This window comes from Nesoenas mayeri (assembly GCF_963082525.1).
Source record: "Nesoenas mayeri genome assembly, chromosome: 6".
In the NCBI taxonomy this organism is placed as follows: Eukaryota; Metazoa; Chordata; class Aves; order Columbiformes; family Columbidae; genus Nesoenas; species Nesoenas mayeri.
Window position 1 is genome coordinate 44,257,002 of NC_137545.1, and position 26,452 is coordinate 44,283,453.

At 45.2% G+C, this 26,452-nt stretch overlaps 1 protein-coding gene across 8 annotated transcripts in view; it reads right to left on the reverse strand.

Moving 5' to 3' along the window:
- The window catches only part of BAZ2B (bromodomain adjacent to zinc finger domain 2B), a 108,502-nt gene that overhangs the window by 19,303 nt on the left and 62,747 nt on the right, over nt 1-26,452 (reverse strand). For 5 of the 8 annotated variants that reach the window (XM_080346323.1, XM_080346324.1, XM_080346326.1 and 2 more), the window contains 17 exons: nt 24,683-25,292; nt 23,275-23,571; nt 21,720-21,780; nt 21,082-21,190; nt 20,705-20,806; nt 14,962-15,172; nt 12,157-12,249; nt 11,972-12,033; nt 10,741-10,806; nt 9,931-9,996; nt 9,201-9,245; nt 8,935-8,961; nt 7,678-7,743; nt 6,204-6,344; nt 5,198-5,452; nt 4,244-4,458; nt 3,370-3,444 (listed from right to left, as the gene is read on the reverse strand). In XM_080346323.1, coding sequence (XP_080202449.1) covers nt 3,370-3,444; nt 4,244-4,458; nt 5,198-5,452; nt 6,204-6,344; nt 7,678-7,743; nt 8,935-8,961; nt 9,201-9,245; nt 9,931-9,996; nt 10,741-10,806; nt 11,972-12,033; nt 12,157-12,249; nt 14,962-15,172; nt 20,705-20,806; nt 21,082-21,190; nt 21,720-21,780; nt 23,275-23,571; nt 24,683-25,292 — 2,501 coding nt within the window. The remainder of the gene's footprint in view (nt 1-3,369; nt 3,445-4,243; nt 4,459-5,197; nt 5,453-6,203; nt 6,345-7,677; nt 7,744-8,934; nt 8,962-9,200; nt 9,246-9,930; nt 9,997-10,740; nt 10,807-11,971; nt 12,034-12,156; nt 12,250-14,961; nt 15,173-20,704; nt 20,807-21,081; nt 21,191-21,719; nt 21,781-23,274; nt 23,572-24,682; nt 25,293-26,452) is intronic. The other 3 variants (XM_080346329.1, XM_080346325.1, XM_080346327.1) reach the window with 2 other exon arrangements.

The following is a 26,452-nucleotide window of genomic DNA, read 5'->3' on the forward strand; positions in this document are numbered from 1 at the left end:
ACAGACAAGTAAGACTGAGACCACCTTGAAGACCATTCCGTAGTAAGGCTGGCAGGCTGAGTTCAACAACCAGCAGACACCTCTTCCGTACAACCTAAGAGAAGCAGCCCAAAAGTCTCCTTTTGGTGAAAGCAAACCCAGAGATCTACCGCGGCCAAGCGCTGGAAGACGCCCGCGCGACACAACTCAGAGGGGCGGGAATGGAGCAGAGATGCTCTTGGGCAGCATCACAAGCGCGAGCCTGCACCCCAGGGAGCGCAGAGGAAGAAACCAGTGAGAACAAAGCTTTGTAAACGCTCGGGTGTTTCCAGAGGCAGCGCCAGTTTCCCGCTGCTCCCCACGCACACGGCTCACCAGAGGGGAAAACCTGCGCCCAGAAAACCCTCCCATCTTTCTCACTTCCAGGCGTACACCAAACAACATCTGCAGCTGCCGAGGGAATTCTAGAGCCTGTTGGCCGGTGGAAAGAGTGGGCGGCCCATCCGACAACCAGATGTGTCACTTAAGCCTGCTCTAATCTAATCTCTAATTTTTACTAGACCGCAGAAGGAAAATCCACCTTTTGACTTAATTTTCATGCCTTCCTCATAACTTTGCACATGAATATTAAGGAGTAGCAAGGCAAGGGAATTCTAAACATCGCACATTTAACATACTTCAGCTTGGGTCTCGAAATATGGAAGTTTCCCAAATCAGCATCAGCAGCTGCTGCTCAAACACGGGCTGTAACCCCCGCTCTCGTACCGCTGCTCTGCACGCCGTCATTTGCACCCGACGTGGCCTCCCTGGAAGTACACGAGCTTACACGGGGCATGCCGTCATACTGGCTCGGTAAAAGGAACATTGTGACAAACCCTGCTCTGCAGTGTTCCGAGTCTTGTACAGAAACAGGTATTACCTGATCCTTCAGCTGATTTATGTCATTTTTATTCCCTTTCATATTGACCAAGCTACAAAAGACACGCCAGGGAGAAGACATTTAACGGAGAAAGAGATACTGAGATTCTGATTATCTAGTTGAAAACCAGCTGAATCATCTTCAGGCGAGAGAGTCCTCTGACTGCAGCTGTGATACAGAAGGCACGGGGAGAAGAATCGATTTAAGACAGGTGCCTTTACAAAAACGGTCATTAGTGTCAAGATTCACATCTAAATGTGACAGAGAAGGAATCAGATGCAGCCTCTCACTGACAGCCAGCCCAGCAGGAACAGTCCAAGCACCTCACAAGTCACTTTCCAACCATGAATATTATACGTATAAAGGAATTTTGTTCAATATCCTTAAGAGGCCATTACAAAAATAAAGCATCCCTATGGGCTTTTATACATGATTCCCTTTTCCAACCTGGGATTTTAATGTTGACTTCTATACCTTACAGGTTTCATATTATATTTTTGGCCCTCCTTCCCCCTCCCCCCAATACCCAGTTGAGGTGATTCATAAAAAGTGAGAACGTAAGCATAAAAAACCACTTAGTGAAGATGTGGCACAAGTAGCCCCTTTTCTCATCCCACCTGCATGTATGTCGAGGCAGTCTGGACACAGTGCTGTGAAGATCTACCACAGCAAACACTGGTGAACCAGGCTGAGATTAAATAAACTCACCCCTCAGCATCGTTATTGTACCACTATGTGCTTCCCAGGCACAATGGGCTTGTGGTGAGCGTCACACACAGGTCTGTGTGCACAGGAAGAGCACACGTCCACTGATCACACCGCGGGCAGCCAAGAAACCAGGTATTCCTGTGCAAAACTGGGGCTGGGATGCTTAACAACCAGACTGAGCTTCGAAATGGATGGGGAAGACAACATGTACAAGAATGAAGTCTGGAGCAGAAAGAAACATCAAACAGCAAACTGAAATGGACAGATTTCTGTTCAGAGAAGCCCCAGAACACTTGTAAGACTTTATGAAAAATGCCAACTGATATAATAAAGAAGAAAACGTAGTTTAAAATTGATCAAAAAGGCTCTTCTAAGAAGAGAGAAAAACAGAGAGAGATGAAGCAAGTTCAGAGAATTCAAAGAAGTGAAAGAATAAGGTTTCTGAGCACTCGCGCGCTACTGATGCGCAAAAATAGGGACAGCGCTATTGGAACCTGAACTCCAGATGAGGGGAAACAGGAGCAATAGCAACGACTGTAGAGGGGCCGGAGACTGCAGGTACTGTGTGCGCTATGTGGAAGGGAAGAGAAGAAAGATCGCGAGGAAAAGGAAGGATCCTGCATCTACCAGTACTTACAGTTTGATGGAGGGAGAAAAAGACCAAGCAGCCCCAAGGAGACAAGGACAGAAAGGGCCCCATTCCACTAACAGGCACTTGGCTACATCAGAACTCCGGTAACGCTTTTTAAACTATATCCCATAGAAGGGATACAGATGAAGACAGGAAAAGGCATTTGGATTGTCCTAAAAGATAAAATATATTAACCCTGTGCAGACTGGGATCTGCAGTATGAGTAGGTAATTGCTTTTTACTGGTCTAATTTTTTCATCTACCTCCCTCGTCGTCCTTCTTTACTTCCTTCCTTCTTCCTTCTGAGATAAATTAAAGGGAAAAAAGGGAGACACATCATTAGAAACACAAGTACCTTGAGCAAGGGCGAAGAAAGGAGTCACCATTCCTAGCAAGAGGTAAAGATGACTAAGGAAAAGAAAGAAAGTAGAGTCTGGCTATGTATTTTACCCCCTGTGATTCATGAACTTTATGCCTTCGAGCTTCCTGGTAGTTGGAGCCATTACGCTTGCTGTATGGAATTTTGTCTTGTAGAATGGGAGAACAGTTGATATGAAACTGAAAACCCTTTAAAAGTTCCAATTTTACCTTAAATAAAAATATAAAAAATATCTTAAAGTTTGCATTCTACACACGATGCCTAGCTATAGGGAACAATGCAACATACAGATGGGAAACACTAAGATAACATCATACAAATTAGCAAAATTCTATTGGTAATTGTATGAAAATCACGTCTTCTTAAACCACCTTTCAGAATGAACACTGGTAATTATGGTAGGTCCAAATTGACTTTGATAATGTCAATGGCAATTTGACAGCTTCTGTAACACTTCAATTAAAAAAAAAACTACTTTCTTGCAAAGCATACAAAAATGGCCTTGACTGTGTTCCAGTTTTGAGGGACACCAATCCTCCGAACCTCATGCATCTTCAGCAGATTGCAGCAGACTGGTGCTGCGCCATTCTAAATCCACAAACGGCTTTGTTAAGCAGGTCAGTTACTGACTTCTTGGTAAACCTGTCACTGTATCAGCTAAATTTGTCCTTAGAACCAATTGTCTATATAGCAACACATCTGAATAAATGCAAAAAAGCAATATATTGTAATAGTTAAGGAAACAAAACTTACTTCCGAAGTTTGCCTTCAACCATCCATTTATCTCTCCTTAAGTTTGACATATAGTCAATGTTTTTATCAATTTCACTGTCAAAGACAAAATAATCCATTAACTGTGAACTTACATGATTTTTCTGACAGATATTTACATACAGATACTTTGCCTCAAAGAACTATCTCAGAGAGACGTTTGCAATTCAAAACAACCTGTGCTAAAGCCAAGAAACCCCAGCACAAGGAGCCCTGTCGCGGCACTGCCGTCCTGTCCTGCTCCTCGGCCAGGCTGCCGCTATGCACAGTACCAGGGGAGCTTTCCTTCCACAAGAACCACGGCATTCGAACAATGTCACACTCCCCTCCAGAGCCCCAGCTCAACGTCGAGCTGCCAGAGGTATCTGCCCTGCGCTGGAGACAGACCGGCCGCCGGCCCGTCTGTGCTGTTCCCACCGGGAGCCACGGGACCTGCCAATCGACCTCTACCCTTCGCTGCAGAAACTGCAGACCCAAAGTGCTTCGGTACAGCGGCCACGTAAGCCCACTTCTGAAACAGCCCAGCCCCAACAGTTCAGCAGGTTAGAGTTGCTTCTATGATGTAGATATAGAATCTCCAGTTCTGAATGATCATTTCTACAAATCTGACTTAAGAGTTGGTCACCTGCAATAGCATAACGCTTGAAAACAAACCTAGAGACCAAACATGGAAACTTCTACTCTTCCATCGTATCACAAGTACATAAAGGTAAGAGGCAGTAACGTAACCAATTTCAGCTTTCATTATAGGTATATCAAGAATTCTCCTGTCACAGAACACAGTGTATACGGTATTTCTGAACTGTAACTTTGTTATACTTGTATTTTTACACACCTGTCTGGGAAGAGCCCTTACCTCACTACGCTCTTGCTGCACGCTAACTCGTTGACAAGAAAAGCAAGTACTGATGCTTTCTGAGCTGGCGTGTGCGCCTGGAAAGCTCTCGTCTTCAGGCTCTCCGTGAGCTCCGTCTGCCCGCAGTGAGCCTCCATGAAGAGCTGCAGAATCTCGGACACGTTGTCGCGATTGATACCAACGTTCAGTAAGTGTTCCCCAAGAATAGTTTTAGCCTAAAAAGAATGAAGACATTCTGACCAATCACATTTTAAAATATTATTTTCCTCTGCAGGCTATATTATTGACTATAAAATGATGAAGTGGGTTTGGTTTCATTTTTACGCAAGGGCTTTCATCACGATTTTTCTTTAAAACTATTCAAATGTGAACATTGAACAGAGTAGCAACTTAGAATGTCTTCACCTCTAAGTTTTTAAGAACAGAGATAATATTCACAAAATCGGCTAAATGAAAAATACATGGTCCAGCTAGAACCTGGTGAATATTGTTTTGAACAATCATGCTCTGTGCAGTTCTAGAATAGAAAAGGGATATTTTGGCTTGAAAAAGAATTATATAAGAAAGAGAATTATGAATGAATCAGAGTTTTGATGAAGTGACGTACAGAGCAGACTTTGGAGAAAGAAATGGCAAGATTCACTGAGTACAACACGGGGTGAGAATGAAAGGAGGAAAAAGCAAGAGTTGAATGACGTGTGGCAGTGCCTCAGTGCCGCACACGAGGTTCCAGCGAACACGCGGGAGGCCACGGAAGCTGCCCAGAAATATAACCCTTCTGGAAAACGGGAAGGCTGACAGGGCACAGAAAGTCTTGGAATGACATGAGAAGAGTGAGACTGAAGAGCAGAGTTAGGAAAGAGAACTGAAATCCAAATCAGAGAGGTGTCAAAGGCACGTTAAGAAAAACGCATTCAGAAATACGGGGTGTTTACTACGGGGTTTTTTGTTTACCTTGCATCCTGTAACGAGTCCTGGATCACAGACAGCTGCAGAGACGAGCTTTACCAGTAAGTCCTGTACTTCTCCCATGCTGTCCCCTACGTTCAGCAAACCCTCCTGAAGGACGCTCAGGGAAGGGACATCCACGTTCACATCAAAGCCAAGAACTTTGCCAAAGTTCCGCAGGAACTGCACTACCATGAGGCAGTCTGAGAACGCGCTGCCACCAAGAACGAGGCCTGGGATGCGAGGCAGCTCGGGCAGAGGCTGGAAAGCCGAGAAAAGCAATGAAAGATTCAGCAGAGTATTTCAGAAGAACGTTCTCATGATACTAGCTGGGGAAACTTGCGGATGTTTCCACGGGACCTACAGCATGGCAACACTAGAAGGTAAAGACTGTAGGGAAGCTGACCCCCCCGTCCCATCCAGTACATTTAAACCTGAAGCACAATTACCTTTTCACATGTTACATGAGGCAGGAGATTAATAAACACCTTTTGGCCAGGAGACGCTCTCACGCCCTATTCTGAGCCAAAATACTACAGGAGGTGGTGTAAAAATATTTGGGAGACATAGGGAGGGGAACTCTCTGGAAGAGAGCGGCTGGAACCTGAGCTGGAGCGAGTCCTGAGGGACAACAACTAGAACACGGGAGGCTGGGAGAGTCACCTTCTTGAGTCGCAGCTGCACAACGAGAAAAGCTCTACCTAGCACCTGTGTACTGAAACACGACACGTATCCCTGCTGTCAAAGTAACTCAGAGTTATCGCATTTTTTGAAGCAAACATGCAAGTGCTTTTTGGGAAGCAGGCCACTTCTAAACAAAATGCTTTTAATTAACTAAATATATGCTACTTCAGTGTTCATAGTGTCTTGAATTTGTACATATTTCAAATAGTTATCTAACTATCTAGACCAAAGCTCGAATGCTTTGGGAGTGGCTGCAAGAAAAGAGTCATTTCCACAACAGCAAAACACAGAAACAAGAAGCAAGAGAAGTTTTCACTATTATGACTACCTTCTGGTCTGCCAAGCACATATCTTCATTAGGCTTCTTCAGCTCCTTTGCCATTTCCAATTCCAGTCTTCGCTGTTCCAGTTTACGTTCTTTATTTAATCTTTTTTCATCGCGTTTCTCTTGTTTTAACCGTTCTTTTTCCTTAAATAGAATTTAAAAGGCAGAAAATAAACCCCACGTATTTTACTTACAATGGAACAATCTAAGAATCTGAAAAGCACTACTTATGCAATCTTAGTAATTACCACAGCAATTAAGGAACCTGTATTCAAGCAAAGGGAAGGGAGAAGCTACAGAAACAGAACAGAAACATTGAATTTGTGAGCAAATCTAAGATTCTGCTTTTTCTCTCCTGTCTACGCAGAAATGGACGCTGAGTACGTTTACACTGTGGAGTGCGATTTCAGAACGATGGCCGAGTGGAAGTACGGTAAAAAACGCCACACGCGCAGAGCCGCTCACGCGCCCAGCTGCTGCTCCACGGCCGCGCCAGCGCCGCTGCGCCGGCACCGCTGCACCCGCACCTCTGCGCCGGCACCGCTGCGCCGGCACCGCTGCGCCCGCACCTCTGCGCCAGCGCCGCTGCGCCGGCACCGCTGCACCCACACCACTGCGCCGGCGCCGCTGCGCCCGCACCTCTGCGCCGGCACCGCTGCGCCAGCACCGCTGCGCCCGCACCGCTGCGCCAGCACCGCTGCGCCCGCACCGCTGCGCCAGCACCGCTGCGCCCGCACCGCTGCGCCCGCACCGCTGCGCCCGCACCGCTGCGCCCGCACCTCTGCGCTGCGTCCTCTGCGCCCGCGCCGCTGCGCCGGCACCACTGCGCCTCTGCGCCAGCACTGCTGCGCCCGCGCCGCTGCGCCAGCACCGCTGCGCCAGCGCCTCTGCACCCGCACGGGCCCTCGCCGCTGCGACGCCCGCGTGAGAGGCACGCTGCTCATTCACGGCTTCCTCCCTTTACCAGCGTAAGTCGTGTATGGAAAGTCACACTAAAGCAGCACACAAAAGCAGTAACTTTAAGACACAAAATACCCCTGGCTTGTTTCCTTACACGGGATGCTGTTCGCCACTGCAGGGAGAAAATTAGTGTGGCCAAAGCTCACTTAGAGTTCAAGCTGGATTGTACTGTGGAGGACAACAAAAGGAGTTGCTCAAGTATGCTAAGAGCAAAAGGAGGATCAGAGGTAACGCCGGTTTGTCACTTGGTGAGGTCAGTCGCCTCACACACAGGAGCACAGAGAAAAGCAGAGAGGTTTAATGCCTTCTGCGCCTCTGTGTTCAACACCCATGCCGGGCCCTGGGGCCACCGGACCCCGAGCTGGGACACTGCGCCTAGGAGGCAAAGAACTCTGCCCGCGCTGGAGACCTGCTGCTGCAGCTGCACCACACAACCGGGACACGAAAGACGCTGCTCTTGTCCAGGTCACCGCACAACAAACCGTGACAACTCAAACCTGCCGAGGCTGGTACTCACTTCTGCTTTTTTCCGTGCTTCCATGGCCTTCATAAGCATCATGTGTTGCCTTCTCCTTTCTCGTTCCTATTGAAGCAGGTAAGATTAGAACAGAACTAATCCACATTTCCAAATCAGTAAAGAAGCTGAGTAACAAATTTAGCATTAATAGACAAGTCACAGTAAATACTAAATATAGGACAAGAATGGCCAAGTCTGTGCATGTTTTAGTTCAGGTTTAGAAAGCAAATACAAGAACAATCAAAAGCAAAAAGGTAAAGGAATGAACATGGAGACAGTGTAAAAAAGAAGCATACAGATTTACTTATGGGCAGTTGTGATGCTCCTTCATAAGCTGGCAGAACAAAAAGCATAATGGTTGGCTGGAACAGGTCAGTTACCTTACATCTGCTATCACACAACTTGTAATTTACTTCTTCAATAGCCAATTCGGCAGAAATTTTCAACTGGTCATTTTCAGACATCGCAAATATTCACATTTTTGTAACCAAGCAACAAATTCATGATTAATTTTCTGAGCTCTAGATCAGTTCTAATCAGGCTAGTGGTGGCGCATATACATACGCAACAACACCTGCGTTTACTGATGCCGGTCCCTCAATAAATTATGTCGCTAACTTTGAATGCATGGAGGAGCCGCATTCTAGAGCGTTACATATGGGATTGCTGCCTTAAAAGCTGCAGAGTAAATCTCGGCCCAGAAAAGGCTACGAGAATTTCATCATCTACTCCAGCGAGGCCAGGGTCACATTCAGTGTTTCACTCTACACTTGTGACGTGACATATTTAGGACTGACTTACAGCTAATTTCCTCAGTACCTTACAAACCTACAAAAGACATCATCCTGATTTCTAAAAGAGGTTAATTCAAATTGTATTTAAAATGCCTGGATTCATTCCCAGTGAATGGGACAAGGCTTGCAAAAATTATCTAAGTGATTACCTATTAATTTTGCATTAATTATTCCCAGATTTTATAGAGTAGTGCAGTTTCTATGGGGACATCAGTAACATAGACTTCTCGTTAAAAAGCTCGTGTATTCATTGACACGTTCAATTTATACACGTGTTCAAAACATGCCTTTTTTCCTGAAGAGACGAGACAAGCAGATGTATGCAATGCACTGTGCTGTAAAGCCATGCAGCAGTATGTAATATGACAGCAGCCAGTGCTACATTTTATGCATTGCTATGACAACCATATCACAACCAAATCACAATGCGGTGTTAGATGTACAAAAATAAACATACCCATACCATATCTAGTCTATGCCTCTCCAACTCCTGGTAGAAAGAGTTGGCACAACATTATGAAACAGAAATCACAAAGTCATAAAACCACTTTATAATCCCCCAAAAGACCCCAATACCAAAGCAAAGCAACAAATCATAAGGTGAAAGAAAATTTGTGCAGGAATCAAACCCAGAAATTTTAAAAGGGCATATCTGAAAGGACCCCCCCCCAGCGTCACGGCAGCTGACAACTGGCACCCTGCCTGCTGGGCCAGCTGAGGTTCACCAACCTGGTGCTTCAGCAGAACAGCTTGCTGCCTTCGCATCTCCTTCTCCTTGAACACAACAACAACAACGCAGTTAAAACAGCCATCAGCACTTACTGAGCCATTTCCTTACACTTTTGCCACACTAAACAGCACATCTAAATTAAATTCTTACTTCCTTGCCCACCATAAACGGACGACAGAGAAGTACAGATGGTATACGTGACAGCCAGTCTACTGAGCTGGGAGTTCCGTGTTAAAATACACCAAGAATGCTACAGCAGTGACAGGAGTAAACACAGAAACTGCACTTTCCAACATTTGTAAGAGTTCTGCAGCTCTGGCTACGCGCGGGCTAGAAAACACTACGCTTGCTGAGAAGCAACAGAGGTTTCTGCTAAATTGTGCTTAAAAGTACATTGTGAATTATGTTCTTGCACGAGGTTTTCACGTTATACAAACCAAGCGTCGTACGAGCAAAACTCAGGTAATGGCACACAAAAAATTACTGTCTATCTCTATATTCACGTGTGTCTATATGAATGCAGGTATGTTTGTGTTTGCGTATGTCATACAAACACATGCTTCTCTGTTTATGCTCCATGTATTTATATAAACATATGTACACATTATTCATATGCCATATTTACAATTTCATTATCAATTAATACTCTTCCAAATGTACTGCCTTTACACATGAACATATATTATGCACAATAACACAGTTCTTGTTTTGGAGCTCCTCTAAACTAACCTTTATTCGCTTTTCGGCCTCCAATAATTTGGCATTTGCTGCTTCTTCCTTCTTTTTCTTTTTTGCCTGTGCATGCAAAACAGGTCACACAACAGCACCATCACACCTTGAAAACAATCTGACTAGAAATCAAGTTACATGCCTTCAAAAGTTCAAAACATCATCACATATTGTGTACATTGCGACAGACGTCTTCCCCAAAGCAGCTTTCATAACCAATTCACAATTCATTTCCTTTTTAAAAATTAAGTCAGAATGTCAAGTCCCACTCAAAATTGCTTCACCTGGCTACTATAATTAAGACAGTAAGTATACAGAGAAACCATAACATATACATGGCAAAGAGATTACCATTAATTTTTCCAAGAATGGAGCCTTGAAAACCAGCTATCCCTGCTATTATACTAGAAATCAGGGTAGTACACCCGTATATTCTAGCACAGAGGAAAGCTCAGTACTTCAAACCACTGCACTTCATAAAGAGCAGAGCGTGATGCTGCTTTAACATCCTTCTATTGCAAACTTATTTTCTCACAAAGGAATAGTTATGCTGTTAACTTTAACTTTAGCAAATATAAAACCATTCGTGTGGAGAGTTGGGAAATCAAGTGAACACGGCAAGACTGGGGATGCAGTAATATGGATTTTTTAAGAAGAATATTGTAAGGCCTGTTTTTGAGCTAGGCTCTGGAAGGCCAGCTTGTTAGAGCTGTTAGATTTAGTTACGCACCTAGCGGCACGTGTGACTGTGAAAATACAACATTCTTTAAAATGGCAACACAAAAATGGTATTTGAGCCATTATTTTTACCTCTAAAATTTGCTGAGCTCGAAGTTCTTTCTCCATTCTGATTTGCTGGATTCGCTTGATTTTTTCCTACATGGGGAAGAAAGTAATTTCTTTTTAAAAATCTTGAGACAATAATATTAGTTTTATATTTTTTAAAATGACCAAGTTTATACACATATACTTCTTGTTCCCGCGGCTCGCACCCGTTGCAGCGGATAGCTCCCGCACAGCACGCCTGCTCAGCGCTGTACACCTCTTGTTGCAGCGGATAGCTCAGCACGCCTGCTCAGCGCTGTACACCTCTTGTTGCAGCGGATCGCTCAGCACGCCTGCTCAGCGCTGTACACCTCTTGTTGCAGCGGATCGCTCAGCACGCCTGCTCAGCGCTGTACACCTCTTGTTGCAGCGGATCACTCAGCACGCCTGCTCAGCGCTCAGCATGCCTGCTCAGCGCTCCGCCAGCACGAGGCGAGCCGGCGCGGCCCTGCGGAGCCGCTGCTCACGTTTCAGTGGCCACAGTATTTTAACAGCCTTAAGGGAGCAGACGTATTTCATTTCTGAACTGTGCAGTAACTTTCATGCAGAACAGAACAAATATAAAAAACCTACCACACAAATATACTTTTGGGTGCCAATTATTCCTTTTTACAAAGTTTCAGATTCCAGACATACATAACTTTTCACTAATTTGTTTAAAAAAAAAATAAATCAAAAGTCTCCTGTAATAGCTTCATTTGGTAAAGTTTCTGTGGACTCCCTTTTCGGACATATTTGCTCTGCCAGTATTTAACAATACTCGTATGTTTAAAAACATGTACAAATTGACTGGTGTACTGAGACGCAGCCCTTGGCACACACCTAAAGCCACTGAGAGCAGAAGCGCTGAAGAAGTTAATTATGCTAGTCCGGTATTTACATGAACAGACATAACATTGCTTCCACTGAACCAGGCAAAGGCAGCCCCCACCACCGCACTTCTGTAGTCTTCTACATTTCCTCCTGCTATCGACAAGCAATTACATACGTTGGGTGGTTTAAATCAAGACAGACAAAACTGCGATGTCCTGACAACATGAACAACAGCTGTAGAGTTTAGCTTGCTAAATAATACACACTGTCTGCTCTTTAAACCTAGATTTAAAACATTCACATAGTAATCCACATACTTAATAATTTACTAAATAATTAAAATGCCCTAATACAATAATTTGAAACAAAGTTAAAGAGCTTACTTAGCAATCACAAAGTTTACCTGCTGCTTCATGATCTTTATCTGCTCCTTTTGCTTTCGCTTTTCTTCAGCTGCCATAATAGCTAACAAACCAAAGCAAACAATAAATTAACATCAGCAGAACACAAGAGACAGTGACATCAATTTTCAGCGACTCCTCCCAAACCACCTGCTCGTACGCACAAACTTGCGCCGCTCACGCTTACCTTGCTGTTTTTTCGCCTCTTTGGCAGCTCGAGCTTGTTCCTGCTTCTGGAGTTTCCTCAGCAGCTTTATCTGTGCCGCTTGCCTCGCTATTTCTGTTACAAAATGAAAATACTAAGTCCATAACACCAGTGCTGTCCAACAATAAAGACACAGCTCATGTTTCAGACGATTGCATGAGGTAAAGACAGAGAAAACAGTGGATTTGGTTTTCACACATTTATCTTGACATTTCACTATCACCATGTATCAGTAACTACATAAATAGCACAAATGAACACAGATACTTTTTCTTCTATAAAATGAACTTTTTTGGAGTTATCTACTAAGTTATCTATTAAGTGATAGCATCAGGCTAATAATGCTGCTTCATTTCAAAACTGATTTACTCTTTCTTTTTAAAGCAGAAAATATTTGTCTCAGAGTACCAAATCAACATTTTATTCAGAATATAATTATATAACTATTTAACCCTTTTTTAACAGTGCAGTGAGAGCGAACCCATTCGGTCACACTCCTCTCTACAGCGGAACCTACAGCAGCCACTCTCCCTCATCAGTGACCTCCCGAAGCATCTACCCCACTGAGAGCACCTATGGGGGCCGGATTCAGCCCCCCAAGGGCGGAGGCTCAGCACCTCTCTGACAGCGCGCTCACAACACCAACAGCTCCTCGTGCAGCGACCACGGCACAGGCATGTGGGAAATCCACGGACAGACAAGATGACGCTGTGGATAGCAAGCGTAGTGTAAATAGGTACCGACAACAGGAAAGCCTTCAGGGCCAAGGGTAAGTTACAGAGGAAGTTACACCTTAATCGAAACAGAACCGGTAGCTGGAAATCACCATTTATGTTATAGAGGAGAACTTAGAACCGTGAAACTATGGAAAGGCCAAGAGGTGCAGAGGACTGCTCAGTGCAAACAGCGCAATCCGCGAGCAGGATTCAGTGAATGTTCAGCATGCATTTGAAAGAGACAGATGGGAAACAAACACCTATACTGCAACAAGCAGGGACAACAGATCCCACGACCTGTATTTCCAGTCACTAGTATGTGCTGTACCGAGCACAATTTACGGGCTTCTGCATCGAGCCAAGAAACCGAAACAGAAGTTAGGGAAACCAGAACTCTCGGCATGAAACGATAATCAGGACGTAATCGGCACAGCAGAAGGATAGTTAAGAATCCGTGGTGTTGCCAGACACCAACACCGGTGTGCAGGCGGCAGAGCAGCTTCCCGCGCAGAGCTGCCGGACCGCGCCGCGCGGTGCGAGAGCTGCGGGTTAGCAGGCGGCTGCACAGCCCTCTGCGCGGAGTCCCCGAGGACGCTGTGCCAGAGCAGTACTCGAGCACGTTTACTGCAAGTGAGCAACCTGGAAGCAGTTCAGAACAATGTGCACCTGCCCAGCTGAACACTGAGCCACATCCAAAACAGGTAAAAGGTAGTCCAGATGTGGCTCTTCAGAAACGGAGGCCACCGCAGGAAAATGGTGAGCACGTGAAAACCAAAAGCTTGTTCAAATAACAACGGCAAAGCCTATGACATGCCAAAATTAAAAGTTAAAAAGGCCAGAAAAATAATTCGAAGAGCACCTCACAATGGATGTCTGAGCACACAGTAAAAGTTCTTTACATGCATCACGACAGGAGGCCAGAAATGCCATCAGTGGGACCTAACGATGAACGGGATAGAAAACAGAGTAATACAGGGAAAGGGAAGATACAAAGTGAAGCAAAACAGCTTAGTGACCAGGGCTTGTCCTTTTTCACTGAAGAGAGGAGACTTCTGGAAGTCAGTTACTGAAACTCTCAGCGAACGCTACAATGCTTCAGCAGGTGACACTTGCAGTGCACTGCTTCTCAGACTGAATAGAAGGTGTTGGCGACCTTAGCACACAGGTGGAATGGCTGTACAGGACACACAGCCGCCTCCTGTCACCGCGGCACGCCTGCAAGCTGTCCACACAACAGCCGTCTTTGCAGGCAACACGAGAAAACAACGCTAAGAACTGCACCAAGACGGGTATTAAAGGCACAGGGACAGTTAACAAGGACGTTACGCAAAGTGTAAAGCAGCCACCCAAACACACAGTCAGAACAGGAAAGAAAAGTTAAGTTGTAAGGTCAAAGAAACATCCTGACTCCCAGTCTGTAAGAATTTTTCATATTGGATTAGATGCATTCAGAAAACACGATACATTTAGGGACTAAACAACTGAAATTCAAGAGTCACGTACCTGATGTTTATTTAAGATAAGGCCCTCATGCTTTTGACATATTGTAGGATCTGATATCATGAAAAGTTCTACTGTCAGCACTGGTACCACTTATTATAGGATCCTATTCAATCTTTTGGGCATTTAAATCTCGTCACTACCAGGGGTTTCACAAAAAAAGCATTTTCCCTGGAACAGCCAAAAGCTCCTCAGAAACACTAACTCCGGTGGTTCTCAATTTCAATTTCTAGCTCCACTGTTGTTTGAAATAAACATCTGTTAATTTTTGCCAATTTAAAACATACATCAGTGGTAACCAGATTACTGGATGTCCACTTCTTAAAATTTTATAAATCTAAATAAACTAACTATGGAGTAAACTAAGACATGCATTTACACACACACTCCTTCCTTTGAATCATATATACATCTACTCATTTTGAAAAAGGCTTCAAGAACACCATACACATTTCCAAAATAAAACGTTGCATACAACATCCTAGTGAAACGTATCAGTCCTCTTGGAAAACACAGGGGCGCCGTCTGCCCGGGCAGCCTCTGCTCGCGAGAACCGCAGCGCAGCGCTTACCTTGAGCCTGGAGCTTCCGCAACAGCTTCGCGTCAGCGCCGTCCAGGAACTCGGAGCCCCCGACGTTGGGGGGCCGGCCCTTGCGCCGCCGCACGCGCGTCTCGTCGCGGGACAGCGGCCGGTCGGGGTTGGGCGGCCGCCCCCGCCGGCCCTCCATGGCCCGCAGCCGCGGGGCCACCTCCTCCTCCGGCAGCAGGCACCACTGCACGCCCTGGGGCGACAGGCAGACACCCGGTCAGCGCAGGCACACCGACGTGCTTGCGACTATCAACAGCAAGAGACTTCTTTATTCTCAACAAGTTACACACATAAAGCACGCGAGAGCTGGTATGCACCACTTGGGTCGTACAATGTTTTGATGATGCACAGAAGACACATACTGAGAGCTTTTGGAAACTGCACTACTGTGCAAGGTTGTGAAGACTGTGCAGCGACATACACGAGTGCTACCCAGCAGGTATGCCACTACCATGTTGTTTCTGTCATTTCTGACCAAATTGCTTATTGCTCAATCCTTTTAAAGAGGTGAAATAGATTCTTCCTTATTACGTAAACTAAAAAGTAACTCCTCTGCTGGACACGAATGACAGCACGTGCCAGGCTGCCAGCCGTGCCCACAGGCGTCCTGACAGCACTACGAGCACAGGCAAGGGTCTGTTTTCAAATATTGCTTTCTGGAGCGTTGTACATCTCAACAATCAAGTTGAAAAAACACAAGGCTCACTTTAGTCTTGAAGTTTTATTTAGTACAATTTAGTTCTCTCCTCATTCACTGCAAGAAAATTCATTTCTGCACCAACTTGAAGCAATAAGAAGTTTGTAACTTTTAAGAATCCCTCTATCTCAACTAGGAGTTACGTTAACTACATTCTATAACCACACAAAGTATGCAGCAACACATTCAACTGTTTCTTTCACTATTACTGCTGAGTTTTTGAAATCTCAACAAATACTGAAGCACTTTGTTAATACAAATACCCAAGTTAGCCCTCACATAGATACAGCTTTACTTTAACTGTTAAAAGGTCGAGTTTATCGCGCCTACTGAGCAGAACAGGAGTACAGCATCTGATCCTGTTTGACCGAACACAAGGTTTTCAACACTGTGACATCTCTCATCATTTTCCCAAGTGTTTGAAGAGCGCAGGGGACAAACGAGGCTACGCGTCCCACGGGACCACTGCACGATCTGCCTCAAAACATTTTAAAACGTTTTGAAAATGTCTGCTAAAGCAAGAATGGAAGTTGACAACTTATAAAACCCATTAATTAAATAACTATACACATACACAAATACTGAAAACAAATTTGCTGTACCCATAAATTTTCACGAGCTTATTCTGTCAATTTATCTTTTAATCCTTTCTGATCATCCTTTATAATTACAAATGTTCGATAAAGGACTCGACAATGAAATGCCATTTTGGTAATGAAACCTGCAGAGTCCAAGAAAGCCACCAGCACCGGCAGAGACACGTTTCTGCGGTGTGCGTCACCACCCCAGGAGCTCACCTCACGCTTGCTGACGGCATGCCAAGGGCTTGTTATCAGTGACGTTCCTGAGTACAAGCTGCTCCCGATCGCGACCATCACACTACGTGCACAAGGACCTTCAATCCAGAGCAGTCGCTGCTACCACGCGAACAGAAGTTAATCCATATTCTACCTCTAAGAGCACTCCTCAGGCATACGCTTGCGATTCACTGCCTAGGACCTGCCTGATGACTGATCCCAGGTCCAGTCCGATGAGTAATGTAAGCCAGGTTTAATACAGCGATGTAAGCCAGGTTTAATACTATACTTCTCACCCACACCAGCCTCCAACCTGTGAGCACCAGAGGCGAGGAGAAACAAGAATGCAAGATAAAATTCAAAGAAAAGGAGGAGAAGCAGCCATAGTTCTAGAAGTACCTTAGATCCTGCAAAGGAAACTGTTCTCGCTCTGTTTGTATTTTCTGTGTTTACTGATAACAAATAGGCAGAAAAGACAGAGGCCTACAAGATCATGAGTGCCACAGAGACCATGGATGTGTATTACATTTTCCTAATGACTCCCAAAAGAGGAAGCAGAGGCCCCCAAATGCAGCTAGAAGGTTCAAGAAGCAAAAGGAGCTGGTGTTTCAAGGAACGGGAGAAGAGCGTTTTCCTTCCTGCCAAAGGACACCACGGCTGCAAGAACGTTCCACCAGTTTACGAGAGGACGAGACAAACCAGTCCAGAACAGACCCATTAAGGGTTAAGCAGGAGTTAATGGACCATCTATATTCTGTGCTCAGATATCTTTTAAAATCTGACCCAAAATACATTTCTGTTAAAAGAAAGTACAAACTGGTATTCTGTGGATTTCCAGTATTCCAAAGAAAAAATATGGGGGTTGTGCCCCAAGCTAGGAGAATCAGGAACTTCCATAAAATATACGCTTCACTACACAAACAGGAAAGAAAAAATGGGAATAACACTGAAATGTTGTGTTTAATTGTCAAAAGTAATCAAAATAAGAATTTAATACAACTTCTCACCTTTGGGCATCTACCATCTATTGCAACATCTATTGCACTTTCCTCCTTCCCTGTTCCTGAATTCCGCTGCCCCCCAGGCCGGCATGTGGGCTCTGGGAGCAACAACAACACAAGCATAACTTTCACAGCTTTATGCAGAATCTTACTGGGGAAAAAGAAAGGGCATGCCATGTTTAGCACACTTCAATGATTACTCCCAAAGAGCTATATCCAGATTTAAAAGTCTGTATTTTGCCCTTACTGATGTTTCATCTTCAGTTAAAGTGGATCTGGATGAAGCTGCATGAAGAGTCAGGTTTTCTGTGCTGCTCAGCGACTGCGAAGGAAGCGCTGAGAGCCGGCCGGGCTGGGGCGCAGGGCTGGTCAAGGGCTGGGGGCGCAGGGCTGGCCAAGGGCTGGGGGCGCAGGGCTGGTCAAGGGCTGGGGGCGCAGGGCTGGTCAAGGGCTGGGGCGCAGGGCTGGTCAAGGGCTGGGGGCGCAGGGCTGGTCAAGGGCTGGGGGCGCAGGGCTGGTCAAGGGCTGGGGCGCAGGGCTGGTCAAGGGCTGGGGGCGCAGGGCTGGTCAAGGGCTGGGGGCTCAGGGCTGGTCAAGGGCTGGGGGTGCAGGGCTGGTCAAGGGCTGGGGCGCAGGGCTGGTCAAGGGCTGGGGGGCTCAGGGCTGCTCAAGGGCTGTGCCAGTCAGGCTGGGGGGCTCAGGGCTGGTCAATGAGATGAACACCCGGAGGGAGCTGCCCAGAGCACAGCGCCGGCTCTGCTCAGAGAGGACAGGGATGGGACGATGGCCGCGGCACAGACTCAGACACCCGAGGTTCGCCCTGAACATCAGGAGACGCGTCTTCACCATGGCAGGAAACTGGGAACTGGAAGAGGTGACCCAGGGAGGTTGTGGTGTCTCCCACCTTGGAGACTTTCAAGAGCTGTCTGGACCTGGTCCTGGGTAACTGGCGCTGGGTGAACCTTCCAGCCTCAAACATCCTGTGATGCTGTGATGGATACTCTTGCTGTTCTATATTAATAAAATCCAGCAAGATGCAATCCTAGGGCACAGCTCCGTATCACTCCACGACGTTCTCCTCCACCTACTACTGGACACAGTATCCCTTATCCATACTACTCCAACTCGTACGGACCCGTGCCCCCTCCACCACCCCAAATCACAGTCACATTTATCTTTTTAATCACAGTACTTTAAAGCTCCAGGTCCTGTCTCTGCATTTCTACATTTGCCCAAGTTCAAACATTGCTCTAACCCTACTACTTCACAGCCAATTCCTACCATAGACGCCTCTGCTAAAGCAGTCGATTACAGCTTTGAATAACCCACAGCATCTGATTGCTGGTGTAGCAGGAGAGAGAAACATAGGCACTACCAAGGAGCAGGTAATCCATGGTGCAGATTTGCTGTAGGTAATTCTTCAATGTAACTGGTTTAGCCTTTGAATAATTTCCTTTCCATCTTGCTCCACCTTCGAGTTTTGTGAAACTTACCCAGTCTTTTTGGCTGCACGTCTCCAAAGATGACAGAAATAGATAACAAAGAACGGGAAGAGGAACTACAAAAGGCTATACAGAATAATCAAAATTACAGCAAAAGCCAAAATAAAATTCCTGGAATTACCTCTAGACATCCATGAAGATACGATTATCACATATCGTTTTGAAGCTGGACAATTAAAAAAATCTCAGTAAAAAGGGTACAAATTATCTTAATGAAGTATCAGTATCCCTTCTGTTAGTGCATATTATCAGCCTGAGTGTAGTTCAGCTGTTGACATTATAATTTTCTCATTCAAAATAGCATACATAAAATGCAAATACATTTTAGCACATCTGAATTAGCTGCCCTTGGTCCCTTCGTTTTTATGAGTAAACTCTTCCTTTGTCCAACCAAGAACAAACAGAACCTGCCACAATCTGGACCGGTGGGAACTACCGTGACATGTACGGTAACTCAGCATCCACGCTGCAGCCCTTCTACAGAAACCGGCCCTTCCCGACGCCTCCATTCGGAAGCTTCACAGTATCAAGGAAGGGCAACATCTGCAAATCACCTCATTAATTAAGGGGAAAAGAAAGAGATAACTAGAGAAGGGGACAAGACTAAAGAAGAAACATGGGCAACTGGCACACAAATGGTAACGGGCTAAAAAGAAAGCAGATCTGCTGATGTGACATGGTGTTCACGGGACAAGGCAGGACTTCAGTCAAGCCATTCAGGTACTCAATGAAGTGCACAACTACATGAACTTGCAATGGTTGTTTGATGAAGGCCAAACATGAAGACAGTTTAGCAATGCTTGGCCCTGTAAGCCAGGAATCAGTAAGCACCACCTAGAAGCACGCCCTGCTATGAACTTAGTCTTTATTGCTTTCAGATCTATGCTACATAACCCTTGTGTATTTCTGTGGGGCATCACAAGGACATAAGGCTTCACCAGAACTTGGATCCAAGGTTGCTGAGAGCATGATGTCTGTCCACACTCCTGGAGTAACGTATTCAGGATTCTAATCTTTTAAAGAAGCAAATATATTCACTGACAAAAGTCCAAAAACTTTTGTGCACATCCTGAAAAAATCTTAAGATGACCAAAATACAGTGACACAGTATGGCACAAACGCATTAGTTTCCTGAAAAGTATAACTTCATTTATCCTTGTGTAGTTTATCTACAAAAAAGTCCAGCAGCTGTACCAGCACAAAGCACAACTGGCGTAACCCAGCATCCTTCCGGCAAAAACGCCACGCTCCAGGCAGCTCAGACTGCTTTCTCTATACAGGAAACACTTCTACTGGAACACGTATTTTATACATATTATGTACACGAATACACAAAAAGTGTGATTTAATGCACACACATAAATTACTATCAATATTAGGCTTACACAGTAAAGGAAGAAATGGAGTTTTAGTCAGAAATACCTGACCACTAAGATGAAATAGGCAGCTCAGAGCTGCTTGGTACTGGGCAAAGCCAGGCCCGGAGCCGGCCACGGGGCACGCCGAACTCCTGCAGCACCCCGGTAAAGTCGCCCAGCAGCAACCTTCAGCTCTGCCCAGGGTCGAGCCCCCAGCATCTCAGTGTAACTACTATTAACAAATACGCACCATTTTTAGAAAGAATTAGTGAAAAACAGGCAATGCTCCAGACTGCAGCAAAAATCACTTCACCTAAATTTAAGTTAATGTTCCTTGGATCAAAGACTTTACTTTTTAAAAAGCAGATACCTGCGGTCCATCTCTGGCTTCATAGAAGTCACCCACTCCTATTTTTGCACTGAAGCTGAAATTGTCCCTTGAGATATCCATTATTCCATTTCTGCTGAGGTACTGAAAAAATCACATATTTTTCCACTTCAGCGTGTAAATCATGACAACCCAGCTTTGATGTACAGCTGACTTTGTGAGTGTAATGCTTTGCATTCTCTATCAAAGGGATATGAATTTATAGGCGATCAAATCAGTAACGGACTGAGATACGTTACGCCTTGCATGACGGGACATTTTGAAATAAGTATCTTTATTGGAGGGAAAAAAATGGCATATTTTAATTGCAAGCATGCTCAGTAGCATTAGAACACAGGAGTGAAAGAGAAGGAATGTACCTTTACTACTTCAGGATACTGTCTCAGCTTCTTTCCACAAGGTGCAAAATATGCTACTTCTCCTTGAAGACGACCACCAAAGTTTCTTATTCGGGTTTCTCTTTGCCAGCTAGAGTAACAGCAAATAGTTGCATAAAACAATACATTTCTTAAAAAACAAGTCATTAATGTCAACTTAAGATTTTTACATAAAAAGGCACATGTCTCAAATGTGACAAGAGTAGCGTACGTCAAATCGGCAAAACCAGAAATGGTTATCATGTACACTGTCCAAATTTGGACTCTATATGGATTTATAATCAAGCTACTTACATATTACCAGATTTTAAATGGCTTAGAACTATATTTGAGGGACTTATTTGGAGTCTGCACTGGCTCAGATCTAACCATCAGGATCCATTTCCAGTGGTAAAAATGCTGATGGGTTGTGTTTGCGAAAGAGTAAATTTGCTGCACAAGAATTAATATGACACCTGTTGACACTTTTTGTTAGAGAGATCCACAGCCACTGTGGTTGGAAATCTCAGCTGCCGAAGCCCTTTCCTTATCATCCATGCCCAGAAAGTCTTAACCTGCCATTTCTTTACCGCCGGCTAGAAGGCCGCGCCTCCCGCCAGCGCCGCCGGGCGCACACGTACCCGTACTCGAGGGGAACACGCAGCTCGCGCTCGTCTGCCACTCTTCGTCTTTTTGAAACACCTGGGGGAGAATTTCTGATTAACACTCGAGAGAACTTAAAAATGAAAACATGTTCCTAAAATACACCTTTTATACTTTTTATCCCCAAACTAAAAGAGACATCATTTTTACATTCTAGCCATTAAATACCTCAAGAACCAAGAAAATTAAGGTAACTATTCTACTTCTGAAATTGAATTGAAAACTGAGCTGTCCAGCAAAACAGACACACAGAAGAGACAGAGACCTCTCTGGTGACTGACCAGCTCCCGGCAAACGGGACACACGAGGATTTGAATTGTGCCATGGTGATTCTGATTAGGAAACAGCGCTACACCAAAGCAAGGACGCCAATTTAATTTATTCTACTTTCCACCCAGCGAACAGACAAAGATCTGCTACTGGTCTGTTCAAAGCACCGCAAAGCACCAGACTACCGAACACAGAAAATGAACTCTGCACTTCAACAATCCGGATTGCTCCTACGCACGGCAACTCTTTCAAACTGCTCCGGCCCGCTCCTGGGAAACCCGGAGCAGACCACGCTGCTTCAGTCACTGATGTGACAGCACGGAACGGAGCTCCTGCTTCACTAATCCAAACAGAGAACAACACCTATGAGTAGGTGTCCCCATCCACAATCTACCCACTTGCATGTCGATTAAATATCAGCTTTCTAATTCAAAGTAATAAATGCACAATTTCATTTAATTTTTGCCATGCAAATTGAGAAGTGACTTTCAAAAATGCATTCGTTCTTTTGTAGCAGCAGTAATTACTAAATGTTGCATTATTAGCCGTCAAATGAAGGATTATATCAGGGAAATGCTAAATGTGCTCTTCATGAACCTTTTAAAAATAACGCCTTGCCCGTAATCCATAGATCCTACTAAGAATTTTGAAAGAATAATGAATAAAAATATATTTTAACTAAATACAGTCATTAAATTTGTTGGGAAGCGGGCAGAACTGGAAGATCCAGAATGCAAACTATAACGCATAGAATTAGAAATAAACAGGAATACCTGGGTTTAGAATAAAATGGTAAAGAACAAAGACTAAATAATTAAGAGTTTCAATGTAATAAATACCAATTCTGGCTATTTCATCCTGGCTTCTTTCAAATAATTATATGAGCTAAAACGTCCTGGACTAAGTGCAATATTCATGTCTCAAGAACGTGCGATCTGCTGGCTCGGTTTAACATGCGCTGCAAGCCCCCGTGAAAAGACCACAGGGCAGCCCGGGCTGGAAGGGACCTTAGAACATCATCTGACCCAGCCTTTCGCAGGAAAGGGAAGCTGGATGAGAGGATCCAGTGCCCTGTTCAGCCACAGCTTAGGGAACCTCCTTGGTGGGGGCCCTACCACATCCCCGAGGATGTTGTTCCAGTGAATTACTGTTCTCACTGTAAAAAACGTATTTCTTATATTGAGTCTGAACTATTTCTATAACTACTTTTACAACACATGCCGCTGGCCGTTACGTGCGCTACAGTAACAGACGTTCAGGTACCACAGTGAGTGCTTGTTCCGAGGGCAGCCGGTGCTGTTCCGAGAAAAACCGCGGGCTGGCTCTCGGGACATAAGGCAGCTGGTGCAGAGCTCGGGGTCTTTGCGACTTGGAGATTAAGCGGGGTGGAGTGAGCTGCAGGACCAACGCAAGAGCCCTTCACAGACGATGGAGTCTTATTCACTTTCAGTGGAGATTTTTCTCCCTCAGTGTCTGTATCCGATTCATCTTGATCTTTATCATCATCATCATCTTCATCCTCAGACCCTTCTGTATCTGACTCAGAATTACTGTCAGATTCTGTTGAAAAACAAGTGTGGCAAAAGGCACATTATGATTCCATAATTAATGGCAAACACATTTCAGTTCTAATACTTGCAAAGTCTTTTGTCTTATTAAATATGCTTTTTTGACTTATTTTTTAATAGCGATCTCTTGAGTATATATAGATGGTTATAATTAACTACCTAAATTTTAAAATGACTACAAATACGACAGCACGAGGTTATTCTGCATGATAATGCACTGTTGTTTCAGATGGAATTCTTTGGCTTTGCACGAGGAGGCGAGAGACGGAAGCTGAAGCGTGTAAGAGACTGTTGGCCCCAGCAGCCGCCTCGGCTCCAGCACCCCCTGCCCACGCTGCGGGCCCAGGGCGCCCCGCAGGCCGGGAACCGAGCGTGGGGGGCAAACGATGGAAGGCTGCAAGGTGGCAGGACTGGAAGGGCAGCCATCTGGGCAAAGGAAGGGCCAGATAAGGGTGGACAGGGTAAGGAACTGAAGATGGGCCACAGCTGTGAGAAAACAGAGAGGATTAGTACAGGGTGTGTGGAGGATGGTGAAAGAGCCGGGCCCAAGGAGGGGCGGAGGGTGAACACCTGGGAACACAGTGAGCTCCTGAAACGGGCCTTACCCTTCCGAACGGCCTGAGAGCCTTTAGAATAGTAGTTCCTCTCTACCAACACTGGGGCCCTTACCACAGCCCTGGCATTTTCCTCTACTCTTGCTCATTGACCGCCGCGCTCCCGAAGGAAGCCTAGAAACGCCTCTCACGACCATGTGAAGGCGCTGTTAGCCCCTCTTGGGTGGAAGCCTGCGGTGCAGAGGGCTCTGCCAGCAGAGTGCCACCGACCCAGCCCGCGCCCCGCAGCCCGGCCCGGCGGGGGCCGAGCCGCCGCACCACGGCAGCCCGCGGCGCCATCAGCCAGCACCCAGAGCGCCCGAAACGCGATCCAGGGGCGACACAACAGGGGGCTGGGAGACCATGTGCCACTGTGCAGGACACCTGCAGGACACCATGTGGGCCGCGCTACTCCCCAAATTCCTACCCATTTTTGAATACGGTGGGAAATAAGTTTTCAACACTCAAAAAATAAAGTTTCTGCTTTTCCTATTAAAAAGGTTAAAGCACCTGATTGGCTATCATCAGAATCATCATCTTCATCATCCTCATCCTCGTCTTCATCGTCGTCATCATCGTCATTTGAGTCATCAGAGTCCTTGCTGCTGGGGGCGTCCGAGTCCAGCCCTCGGAACTGCTCCACCACCAGCTTTGCAGAGTGAAGGCGGTGTTGGGTTTTTACTGCATTTCCTGCGTTATTGCTGACGGGTTTCTCCTTTCCTGAGCCGGGTAACACAGGAGAGGTAGAGGGCACACCAGGTGTCCGGGTGCCAGCTGGCTTTTTCCCACTTGCGCTCAGGTTCACTGGCACAGAAAAGGGGGCGCTACTGGAGATGGCTACACTGTCACTGCTCTTGGTCTGGGGCTTCAGCTTCGTAGTAAGTGCAAGAGGAGCCTCCTGGATGACGCTCTGAATAACTCCATTGGGGTGGTGATTACCTAAAAGTGCATTTGTCAGGAATGGATTGGAATGGTTGTTTTCCAAGGATGTGAGTTTTTGATGAGCTGGTGAACTAGATGTTGGTTTGGGGCTTGACAAAGCCGCAATAACCTTCTTCAGGTTCTTAGATGACTCCTGTTTCTTTAGCTGTGCTGCTGGGAATGTCTGCTTATATTGTTCCTGAAGAAATAAGAACACACAGGAATAAAACAAATAAAAACTCCACGTTTAAGTATTCATGCAGGTGAACTCTACGGGATCTTGACGATCCACTCAGCTATTATTTAGAGAACGCTCTTGGCATAGAAAAACGTTATTAAAAACAACATGGAAAAAAGGTATTAGTGAGAAGTGCTGTGAGACGCCAGCTTGTGAACTCTGACAAAGCGGCACTTGCCAGTCAAACACCGGCAGCGGCTCAGGAGCCGTGTACAGCTTACCTGGCCTTTAGTCTCGAGACTCTTCCAAGGAAAAAGAAAATACACCATCTTTGACAGAAAAAAATTACAGAATGGAAAAAGATGGTCCATTTTAAATCAATTTCTAAATATTAAGTCAAATACAATACATTCTTGAAGTTACTCACATTTAAAACTCAGTATGAAATCATGGAAACCTACAAACTAAATATTCAGAGAGTACAGGTTTCCAGCTCAAGTTTTAAAGAATCCGAACCACTGAACGGCTGATGTGTCACCAGCTGGAGCCGCGTAACCTGAACGTGACAGCGGGAACATCTTCCAGCGGCAAAGGCATATGTTGTCATAATTACCATTTCTTTAACCACTCCAGAAGAATGAGGAACTTATTTGAATTTGACAAAGTAACCGGGAGCTGAAAGGAAAACAGTGTTTCTCTTCTAATCTAGGAACACAAACTTCGCGTGACAATATTTTCCAGCGCTCCATGAGGACGGAGAGTTAGCCGAGAATCTGAATTGAGTTTACCCTCGCCTAATACTACTCAGTTGAAAACAAAGTTTGCTTTTCATAATGAAACTTGCCTTGGGAAGTGTACTTTTTAATAGATTTATATATCTCTCTCTTTCTCAAGACTCAGCATTTCTAAAATGCTAGATTTTTATTCTCTTCTAGCACACACTAAATCTAACTGAACAGAAATGAAAATTCATCACTAGTCACCAAACTCACTATTAACAAAATCAACTACAAAGAATTTTGGTAAGCTATGGAAGGGCTAAGACACGTGTAAACACATTGTAGTGTCCTGCCCAGGAAGAGGAAGATCAGATTCACTGCGATGGCCATACTGAGCGTTAACAGCTATCAGAGCATGAATGTTCTCCTGTCTTCAAAGAGCAAACAAAGCCCAAGATTAAA